At 39.4% G+C, this 11921-nt stretch overlaps 1 protein-coding gene across 6 annotated transcripts in view; it reads right to left on the bottom strand.

Annotated features, from left to right (window-relative positions):
- Window positions 1–420: 420 nt before the first annotated feature.
- Window positions 421–11921, bottom strand: part of E2F3 (E2F transcription factor 3) — an 85275-nt gene continuing 73774 nt past the window's right edge. For all 6 annotated transcript variants that reach the window (XM_056823492.1, XM_056823493.1, XM_001366874.4 and 3 more), the window contains exons 5-7: window positions 8810–8924; window positions 7695–7830; window positions 421–3973 (exon numbers count right to left, since the gene is read on the bottom strand). In XM_056823492.1, coding sequence (XP_056679470.1) covers window positions 3711–3973; window positions 7695–7830; window positions 8810–8924 — 514 coding nt within the window. In that variant the 3' untranslated portion in view covers window positions 421–3710. The remainder of the gene's footprint in view (window positions 3974–7694; window positions 7831–8809; window positions 8925–11921) is intronic.

The following is an 11921-nucleotide window of genomic DNA, read 5'->3' as shown; positions in this document are numbered from 1 at the left end:
TTAATTTGTCTCATCAATTTTTGTTAGCTCAGGACCATGTAAGTAGATGGCCTTATTTTCAGGACTCGTGGTTCAGCCTGGATCTGCAAAAAAGTAAGGTCTGTCCTTGGGACCATTGGGTAGATGGCCTCATTTTTGATTTTGTGGTCCTGGAGCAAAGGTTATACATTTTGGCAGTTTTGTTTCTGAAGAGACTGAAATACCTGAGAAGGCATTGCACATGGGATTCAGGATCATTAGACATGTCTGATATTAAGGATATGTTTGAGTTTTGGGTAGAGGGCAAAAGTAATGTTGATGAAAACAAAGATCTTAGAATATACTCAGGTGACCATGAAATATGTGAAACATAGTAATGCTTTTAGAGATGAATCTTAAATGTCCTAAAGAGAAGTTAAAAAGGATAAATCCATTCACAAATTTAAACTCTTAAAAAATTGTTTTATTGATTCTTTACCATACAAAATTTATTCAAATTACATCCATTTGAAGTGGTAAGATCACAGCTAGAGAACAGGTCATCCTGTAACAAATCTATTTACAAAATCCATCATAAAAGTGTTTTTTTTAAACTTTTTTTTTACATTATTTTACACATTACCTTTTTTAAACTAACATACAACACAAAGCTCAATTGATTAGTATTTTTGCCTAGTCCTTCTTTGGGAGAAGGGTTTACTTTGTACAAAATGGTATGTCCTCTGCAAAAAAAAAATTATTAAAAAAAATTCACAACCTGACCACTTCTATTTTTCCCCCATTCTCCATTGTATTCTCCCTATACATTCCTCCTTCCTCATTCGTGTGTTCATTTGGAATTTAGTTCTTTCTTTTTCCATAGAGCTAAAGCTTTAAATACTGCAATTTTATTTACAGATCTACATCTTAAAAAAACAAAAACAAAACCAAACCAAACACTCTTCAAAAAATTACAAACCAGCTAGAAAATATTCTGGCAGTGTTTACAAATTAATTTCTATTATTATACAAAATGGCTAGATGACTAAAATGTGAGTAGACTACATTAGCAACTTAAATAAAACCTTCACTATGCACATATTTGTACATATAAACACACACTTAACACTGTTTGACAGCTCATAATGTGTTGCCCTTTATACAATTTTATATTCTAAGGCTCACTCAGTCAGAATTTACACACAAGCAACCTAACTTTTAGCCATTTCAGATGTGAGCTTTTGTTTTTATAGCAGCAACTCAAGGGTACCAGAAAACCTGCAATACAGAGTACTCAGAAGTAAATAATACAAAATACTGTAGTACTAACCCACTTTGTGTGCCAGATAGGATGATCATGATAAAACAACTTGCAAACAAAAACATGTACATCCGTGTACAGCCCATGAATTGGAAAGAAATCTTACACACAAAGGAACTCTTAAGACATAGTAGGATTCCTCTTACTTTCAAAACAATAAATATGGTATTTTATTACCAAAAGGATTAAAAAAATAAACAATCCAGTCAGGTGATACTCACTGTTTAAACTTTGGGAAAAAGTCAGCTTTGCGCTGCTGGCAAAGAGAATTACACAAAGCTGGAAGCAGAGGCAGCTAACCAGATGAGATAAATATGGTATATGGAAAAAAGCTTGGCATAAATGGTTTCCTTTACAGGAAAAAAAAACCCCACAGTGCATTTCCAGTAGGCACTTAACACAAAGCTTCCCACCCCATTCCCCTAGCCCTCCCCTCCTCTCTATGCAGTACCAACCACCAAACATTCTGTACCAGGTCCAGGGTGTGTTGGGGGCGCGACGCATGACGCAGGTGGGGCATCTTTGCTCTGAATTGTTTCCCCCGTTTCCAATACACCCCCCACACATGTACACAAGTATTTTAAGGTGTCGGTGTCCCTCGGATGACACCACCACCGCTTTGCATATTATGGAATTCTGTCTAGAGTCAACTCCAAGCTAAGGTTCTTTTCAAAACTGACCAAGGGATTTGTTTTGTTCAAGTGTTTATTAAGTGCCCACGTGCCTCAGCACTGTCAGGCATACAAAGTATCAATTTAACTGTTCATTCTGAGCTTCTTCCTCATTATGACCCCTTCCCCCAATACCCTGAAGATGGGAAGCGTCCTCGGCATTCAGGGAATGGAGTTTGGGCCTTCTGGAGCCAGGAAGGAGTCCCAACCAGAGTTTGGCTGTGAAGCTCCATCTGGAGATGGGAAAGCATCCCTGGAGAGTCACCCAAATGAAGCTCACAGAACCCCCCGCCCCCCCAAACTTGGACACCATTCCCTGAGAACAAATAGGAAGAATCCTGCCGCATCTTCGCCTAATACTGCCTGATTTGCCTCGACTCCCTTTCGTCCTTGGTACTCCCTCACAAGTAAGAGAGAATCGGAGCTGGACCGGAGCTTTGCCGGACCAAATCCCTTTTGTGATTACTTCCTAGCTAAAGTAAATATTGTTCGGCCTCCTGGGATGGGAATAGCATCCTTCCTCGAGGTCTCTTCCTGACCCCATCCCTTGGAGCGGTGTCCCTGAGTGTGATGCGAGAGAGCCCTTTCCTGTGGTCGCCGGCGGACGGAAGACCCCGAAACGAAGACGTCCTTCTCACCCACCACTTAGAAGTGCTGTGTCCATGACCGTGGCGCTCCCCTTTGGCGGCTGGCCCGAGGTGTCAGCATCCAATACTGACTCACCCCCGGTCCTCCGTCCCCCAGAGGAAGGACCGACGTGAAACAAGACCTGTAGAGCACTGGGAACACACAGGTTTAGAAACTTTGCTCAGCAGCAGCAGCTCTTACCAGCTCTACTCCAAGCTGGAAGGAATTAGCAGAAACTGCTTCAAAGTAAACAATTAAATTGAAATGGTGATGGGTGCCACAGGAAGGCTTAAATGGTTAAAAAAAATACCACCACCACCAACAACAAAAAAAACTAAACAAAACAAAAAAACCCACCAGGAATTCCTAAGCGGGCACGTGCTACAAATAAACTTTAAAGATACAAATAAAATGGGGATTTTATGGGAGCACCTGAAAATTCGCAATTGCTTGGAGTGGCAGAAATTGAATACATTTCATCTCTAGTTGCAACATATTATATGGAACACTTCAAACCAAAGGCATAATAAGAGGGCATTAGTATTTCTTACCTCATGTCAAACAAACAGAACATAGCTTAAAACCAAGTTAGGACCACAATTTAAATATTCCTAGGAAGAGCTGAAGAAATCCATTTCATACTTTTGCATGACTTCAAGTTTATGCTTTCTGCAGTTCCATTCCATATTAGCAGACCCCAAAGACATGCATTCTACACAGAAGGCACGGCTTGAAATGCTATTAAGGAAGATTGCTGTTTTGCAAGTGGACCATGTGGCGTTCTGGCCCTTCTCCATCAGGCACGGTGGCCACCTGGGAAGGAAGGGTGGGCAGGAGAGGGCAAGGTATGTGATAACCGGATTGCACACATTCCCACCTGCTGTTTCATCCACGAGATTTTGGAGCCTAGGGCAAAAAAGTGAGGCTTTCCCAAAGGAGCCTGCCGCTGTGCGCTTATTCAATGTTTAGAAAAAAACTTAGTAAAATGTCAGCTTGGTTATGAAGTTGTCATTTACTTCATAATAATATTCTTGGAGGAAGAAGGTGGCAAGGGACAACACTGAAGGACAGATGTTCTAGTTCCGTGATAAAAAAATATTGGTTTATATAGAGAGACAATGAACACAAAATAATCAACTGCACATAAAGTCCTCAACCAGTGGAAGTTTTTCTAAATCGTAAGCATCGAAGAGATCACTGATGCCTTCTTCTTCCCCAAGGCTTAGAAGGTAGTCTTCTTGGATCAAGGGAGGCAATAAGTTCACAAACGGTCCTTCTAGGTTTGAAGGAATTTGGTCCTCAGTCTGCTGGAGCAGATTAGTTGGAGAAGCCAAAGGAGAGAGGTTTGCCATAGAAATGGAGCAATCAGCATGTCCTGAGTTGGTGGAGGCCACGTCTGTGAAGTAAGATGGAAAGGAGAAGAGAAAAACCAAGAAAAAATGAAGTTTGACCTTTGAAAGGAGGACTGTGTTTGCTAAGGCACCAGATGCTGCTGAAAAAGAACTGCCTTATTACATCACAATGATCTTTTGTTTCTAGCACATGAGACCAACTTATTAATGGTGGGTATTTGCAAACGGTGAGCTCTCTGTACAGTAGCTTCACAAAAAGTCTTTAGGTAGGTGTTATTAGCACCCCATTTTATAGTTAAGAAAACAGATGCTGATGTTAAGTAATTTGTTCAGTCACACAGCTAGTCAAAAATTTTACATTCACATCCAGATGTCTCCGATTCCAAGGCCACTTGGAGTTTACCAAAATGCCTCTATTAAAGATGAAACCGATCTTAGTTGGGGCCACTTGCCACAACCTCTCTTCTCGCCTCTTTTCTATAGCCTATTTGGGCATCACCCTCTATTTTCTCCTCACTCCAACCCCCCTCTCCATATAAATTGGGAACCCCTCACCTGCCTCATTCTCCTCTCCTATGGGGCCTTTTCCTGTTGCCTATAAACATGCTCAGGTTCACCCCTCTCCCCAATCCCCTCAAACTAGTTTTCACCCTTTCCAGCCAGTTTTAGAGAAAGCCATCTCACTGCCTATCCTTTTAAATGAGACTTCTGTCTTCAGCAAATAGAAATTATTCTGTCTGTCTGTCTTTCTGTCTCTCTCCTAGTGATCTCTTTAAATGTCCATCTAATGGCAACTTCTCTTCCTCACTGACCTGTCCACAGATCCCCTTCTGTCCCCAGGTACTTCCGCTCTTCTTCTGCCTGTCTGCCCGGGCTACTCCTTCAGCATGTCCTCTGCTAGCCCACTGCCCCTGCCGGGCAGGCAGCAGTGAGCCGGATGGAGCCAGTCCCTACAGTCTCACCAGAGCCCATGAAGACATTTCCAGGGTGAGCTTTTGTCGCTTGAGAAACAGCAAAGGCTACTTAGAAGCCAGTGCTTGACTCACTGTTTTCTCAATGGTCTAAACTTAAGAGGTGACAGAGAAAACAATAACACAAATTAAACTTAAAAATGTGCTGTGTGTTTTTAAAAGCTGGCGTCAAAACACTGGAGCACACCACGTTGGGCTCCCCCAAGGTTCTGAGCTGGGCCCTCTTCCATCCTTACACACTCTTTCAGGAACCTCAACAATTCCTCTGGATTTCCTGATCACTTTTACACAGACAAGTCCTAGATTTACACCTAGCAAGCTCCAACCCTTCTCCTGAGCTGCCCTCCTGTGCTGGCATCTGCCTAGAAGACATTCCAAGCCGGAAAGCCCAGTTCCTGGACTAAAAAAGAACGAGGAACTAAAAAAGAACGCATTGTGTTTTCCCCAAAGTGTTTTCTTTTTCTGACTTCTCTGCTTTTGCTGAGCGCATCATTATCTTTCTGGTTATGGAGATTCACAAGAGTCATCACTGACTCTGCAGATCGAATCCTCTGTCAAGTCTTGTCAATTCTATCTCCAGGATATGTCCTGAATGTCTCCTCTCCTGTCCCACAATCACCCCGAAATTTCAGGCCCCGATCCCTCGGTACCTGAACTACAGCAACAGTCTCCTAATTACCCTTTGACTGAGGTTCCCTCCTTTTGAGTCCAGCTTCCACGCTGATACCAATGTGACACTCCTAGAGTGACAGGCCAGAAGATTCCCTTCCTTAATTAACTTCAGCCACTCCCTATTAGCTCCAGGACTAAATACAATCTCCTCAGTTTGGCACTGAATACATTTTATAACCTGGTCCCAAACTAACTTTTGTTTTCATATGTGACTGCACGTATGTACTTTACAATCCAGAGAAGTGAGCCTTCTCCTAAAAACACTATTTGCATTATGAGGGGATCACTCTATAGCCCTCTCCTTCCCCTGCATGGTTCTGGGACCCCACAGTTGGGGCAGAGGTCCCCAGACCTGGGGGATGCACTGAGGAAGCCTGGGCAAAGGGTCCTGTCCCCTGGGAAGCTGAATTTGTATAAATTCCACATAAAATAAAAACTGCTTTATTTATTTTGTGTGCATGCATATGTATGTGTGTGTGGGGAAGTGGGGGTCCTTGAAGTAGGGAAGCTTCCTGAGGGCAGGGACTTCTTTATTTGTATCTATTGCTAGCACCCAGAAGAGCACCCAACACAGTAGACAACACTCAGTCATCCTAATTTTAGTTCCAAGGTTGGGGAGAGGAAGTGAACTCCCTCACTTATAGGAGAAATATTACAAAGGATCCCTTCCACATTACAGGTGTTAGGCACAGCGTCCCACAGATCTGGAAAGCTGCATAAAGTTTTTTGACTTTTGTAGTCTTTCTATAAACTAATTTTTGCTTATTTGAACTTTATTAAATTTTAATTAAAAAAAAAACACATTTTTTTCCATGTTTACATCATTCACTTTCTTTCCCACCCGTCTTTCCTCCCCCCTCCCAAAGGTGACAAGCAATTCCACTGGCTTGTAACAGATGTTATCATTTGATACCTATTTCCACATTATTCATTTTTACCATAGAGTAATCTTTTAAAGTTGAAACCCTAAATCATATAACCATATAAACAAGTGCCAAGTGATATTATTTTAACTTTTTAAAAAATTGCATATATTTATGGCAGTAAAACATAAAATAAATTGATACCATACAACACTATACATAAATTTTATGCACTTCTAAGTTTCTAAACCTTTTCTGTGTCATTTGCAGCTTCCACAAAACTCTCCCCAAATAACTCATTTAATTTCTTATGCCAATTCATGATATATCAAAACTATAAGGGGAAAGCTGCGATGTGGAAGGGATGCCTGGAGTATACTTGAACCTTTTCAGGGATTCTGAGGCAGCAGCCTTGACTTCTGGTGGTCTACCTCCATCTAGCTGTGGCCAAGTTTGGCAGGAAATGATCAACTAAAGCAAAGTCTATGACATCTAGTTTATGTGTGTTGTGATGGCACACCATGGTTTTATGTAAAAAACAAGGAGGTGGGATTCTTTTCTCTTGTCTCAAATAAGAAAGGAAGATGGGTAAGATGTGTGCAGGACAAAGGACAAGGAGCTGAATAGATGGGGTCAAACTTTAACCTGGCATAGCTTCTGGTTACATGAACTAATTATATGGGGAAACAAAAGTATAGGCTGTATTATTCTTAAAGATGATGGAAAAATTATATTTGTAAAAAGAAAACAAGGAGGAGATAATGAAAAGGTTATGGTTCAGAAGAAATAATTATTTTATAATTAATTATAAATATTATAACAAATATAATTATTTAAGTTAAAATAAGCAAAAGAAATTATTTTATCTTCTCATTTCCCCTGGAGGGGGGAATCAAATTCTCAAAAATAAATATCTGCTGGCATAATTTTTCCATTTCCCCCCCTCTTGAAACTTCAGACCCCTATTACCATAGCAAATAGGGACATACTCAAGTATAACAGATAAATTACTTTTTAAAATAGGAAGTTTTTATTCCCTCTTGTCCAAATAAGGAAGATTTAATTTAGAATTCCTTCGACTGAATAAATAAGAATGATAGCATTTTATTATATATAAAAATAAATTAAAAAACCAACCAAACAAGGATATTTTAATGTTTCTATTTAAGCCTAGACTTATAATCTTGATCCCGAACAGGGTCCTCAATGCATTAATCTTCACATTAAGTTTCTAAGTGATGTAATTCAAAGATTTTTACCTTTGGAACTGGGTTTGGGAATATTTCCGTTGTGGTCTTGGTTGTAGGATTTTACTGGACTGTGTGTTTCATTCTCTTCTGGACACAGGTAAACTTCAATGGGTCCTTGGTTACTTGATAAATGTATTTGTAGGCTCTACAATACATAAAAAGACGTCTATTGTAAGAGACGGAACTCAGGAAATTTTCCCTGCTAAAACTTCATTATGGTTTCATCATAGAAGCAGAGTAATTGCCAATAAGCATGTTTTTGAGGTGATCAACATAACTGAGATATACACTCCACCTCTTTCAGGGTTTATCAAGGCATTTGAAAAATGTGCCACTAGTGAAGTTGTAGAATTCTATTTTGAAGTCCCATCACATCATTTATTTATTACGAAATTAAAAGGGCCATCTTATTAGTGTTACATCAAAAATGTCAATAGTAATGACACTTTAAAATGGGGATCAACTATACTAAATGTGCAAGGGATGGTATTACCAAAGGGCAATAAAGAGAACACAGCACAAATTTTTTATCATTATTCGTTTTATTACACTTCCCCATTTACATGTAAAAACAATTTTTAGTATTCATTTTCTGAAATTTTGGCTTCTGCATTGTCATTAAATTTTTAAAAATTATCCCAAGAAATAGGAAAAAAAAAAAGCTCTAGTTTAAGGGTAGATTTAGTTAATATTCATGACAAGAGGAAATACTCCTGTAATTCTTCAAATATTTAACTAAATCTACCCTTGAACTAAAAGCCCTTAAAGGAACAAAACAATTCTTTCTGTTCTAATTTTAGAAAACAAATCCAAAAAAATCTATTTCCTCTACTTCCCACTTGCACCTCCCTAGAAAAAAACCTCTTGTAATAAATATGCAGTGTTGAGCAAAACAAATTGCCGCAATGACTATGTCCCCCAAAAATATATTAGACAGATTATTATTGGTTAACTCACAAAACCCCCAAGACAAATTCACAAATTCACACCTCCTTCCGCAAGCCAAGAGAAATAGCAAGTATTCAGGAGAAAATGATGTGCTTAATTTTACCATTTCATGAGTTTCAGAAAATATTTATAGCTGAAAGCTTTGTAACAACAGGAATCTTAAGTCTCATCCTTACCTCTAGGGGATCAGGCACTTCAAGTCTTGTTTCTGGAGGGGCTTTCACAACTATAACAGTTTGGTCTTTAAGGCCACTAATTTTTCGGATATCTTGATATGTAACATAAGCTAACGTGATTATTGTTAAAGAAATCTTGACATAAATTGGCAAGGATAACCATTAAAAAAAAAACCAAAACCAAATCTCCAAAAAGTAAAATGCCCCCTATATGCTCAATGATATTGATGAATCTCTCTTGGTCCTTGGATCATCTAGACTGGCTCTATTCCTTGGCTCATTCACAATTGTTTCAAAGACTTTGCTGTGATAAAATGATCCTTTGCTTACTGGCCACTGCCACTGGGAACTGTGGTAGGGGAAAAGCTTGGTATGGGGGCGTAAGGTGATTCAGTGAGTATAGAGCCAGGCCTGGAGGCAAGAGGTCCTGGGTTCCAATGGACACTTTCTGGTTGTGTCCCTGTGCAAGTCCAATTCTAGTCCTTCTTGCTCTTCTGCCATAGAACCAATATTCAGTATAAGATACATTGCTCTAATAAAAAATAAAATGCGGTAAGATGATAAAAATATCAGTTAGCCTGGATTAGCCAATTTTTCTAGAAAAATTTCCAAACTACCTTAATAACTAGGCAAAGCTGGCAGCTGGACTTGGACAGGTATGAACAGCTAGTTGGACCCCAGTGGGTACTGCTGTTACTTGCCTTTCCAAATGGGTGGAGAAGGACTTGTTGGGAGGTGATCCTTGGGGTACAATGCTTTGGAGTCAAGAAAGGGGTAGAGTGGTGACAGGCCTAGAGGTTCACAAGGGTAGGATAAATGGCGATGGAGTAGAATTTCATCTAAAAAAAAATTAGCTTTCCCTTGAGTTGTTCTCTCTACTTGTGATGTCCTCCTTTCTCCTTCATGCTGAAATTGTTCTCTTCCTTCCTCCAAAAGCCATCTTAAATGCCACCTTTTCACCAAATAAAATAATGTTTAAAATTAAAAAAAAAAATGCCACCTTTTCCACAAAGGCCTTCCTGATTCCTCCAAGTACAAAATGATCTTTTCCTTCTTGGTGTTCACATAACATTTTGCTTGCATCTCTTGAATACTTTCATCACATGTCAATTATTATTATAGGCCTTGTCTATGTCCCATCACACACTATTTAACTACATGGTGGACTTCTCAGTGGTGGTGACTCTATCTTATTCATTTACTTTTTATTTCTTATTATTTATTCTATTTCCCTCAGGGTGTAACACAGTACCCTGCACAGAGTGGACCCTTGAAATCACTTTTCATTGAAATGAATTGATGAGAGGAGACTGAGGGTGAACGAGGCCGGGATGAATAGGCACTGCTGGGAATTGTTTGGAAGGCTGCCTAGGTTTACTTAGACTACTACTATCTCAGCAAGAGATTTCTTCAATCTACAAACTTGATTTTGTACTCTGTAGTTTACTTATTTTCTTGGTTGCTGTTGTAGGTGGGAAGAATATAATTTCTGTCTCAGAAAAACGAAGGGGGGGAGTGGATTATCTCCAGCTATACCAGTGATGCAAGGCCATTTTGGGGAGATTGGGAGAGTCCCATAACAAATGGGGGGAGAGGAAAGATGATGGGAGAGCTGGAGAAATTTCTGCTATAGCAGTTGGGGGCACATCCTAAGCAGAGAGCAAAGGAAACCCCAGGAAGGACAGCTTGGGCTTCGGCTGTGAGCGTGGTCCTGTGTCTGCCCTGGGCTCTTTTCTTATGCTGGCCAGGTCTGATTAGCCCAGAGAAAATCAAGGAGCTCATTTTTACTGCCACATGTGATAAAAGCTTATTAAAATAAACCCCATCCACAATTACTCAATATGCTGCAGGAAAAGAAATTTCAACACATCTGTCAACAAGTTGTACAAAACTGGCAACAGAATAGAAAACTGAAGTGAATTGTACAAACACACTTTAATTCTATAAACTGGAAAGGTCATTCTCTCTGGCCCATTCCTGAATTTGCTCCATTAAGGTCAGCAACCTGCAGCGAGCCTTTCACATTTACAATAAAATGCTGAGAAGGCTGATGAAGATGACAATGCAGCTATCACGTGTGCTAGAAAACCGTTCATCAGGTACCAAGTGATTCCTCTGGGATTTGGTACAAAAAAGACAGAGAATGGGAACAATTCTTAGAGGGGGCTACTCCATACTGGTCATTATTGCCAACAGAACTAGCTCAGCTATTCTCTAGCCTACTAATAATCACCCGACCTTGTATGCAGTGCACACAATAAATGTTTAATTGAATTAGTGATGGTCAAGCTGATTTAAAAAACAAATCACTATCAAGATCTTGTTCAAAATTATTCTATATTGAAAAATTAAAATTTGCCAGTTTTGATAAAAGGTAATAGAGATAAAACTTTCTTGTAAGGCCCAGAAATATAACAGTTCAATGTGACTATAACATGGAATATACACTGTAATGCTTTATTTCTCTAGTGACAAAACTTAAGCGTCAAATAACCAAAAAGCTTACGTTGAATAAAATCTTGGGACAACTAAAGTTCCATCAATTTTGCTTTCAATTAATCAGGCGCTAAAAATTTTCTGTCCAGTGAGTCAAAAAAAAAATCTCTTGGCTAAGTCTGGAAGCAATAAATTGTGCTTTCTTGAGATGCAGAAACATAAGAAACAAGTTTTCATGAGACATGAATTGGGATTTCCCTCCATGACGCTGTTGTTTTTCAAAAGGCAACTTTGGGATTGATGCCTTTCCCAGTCCTTTTTGGCTGGAAAACCCAGTCATATTTAGGAAGGCAAAGAGGAATCTACAGCTTGAACAGTGTCAGGTTTTATAAAACACACTAAAGATTAATCTGACACAAAGTTGTCAGTAAAATTAATAATGTTGCAAAAGTGTCTAATAATAACATGACCCCATACTATAAAAATATTTGTGAAGTAGCAGGTCACAGTTACTTGTGAACAGAATGTTTCCAAAAAGAATTCTAATTTCTCTTAAGAAACATACATGCTATGTCTCACTGGGATCATGAGAAAATATTTTTTACATATTTAACCTGATTTTTTGAATCAGGTTAAATACTGGACAAGAAAGAACCCCTCTCTCTGTCTCTCTCTC

The sequence above is a fragment of the Monodelphis domestica genome, chromosome 3 (genome assembly GCF_027887165.1).
Source record: "Monodelphis domestica isolate mMonDom1 chromosome 3, mMonDom1.pri, whole genome shotgun sequence".
NCBI classification, from domain to species: domain Eukaryota; kingdom Metazoa; phylum Chordata; class Mammalia; order Didelphimorphia; family Didelphidae; genus Monodelphis; species Monodelphis domestica.
This window is presented reverse-complemented; position numbering and strand designations above follow the sequence as displayed.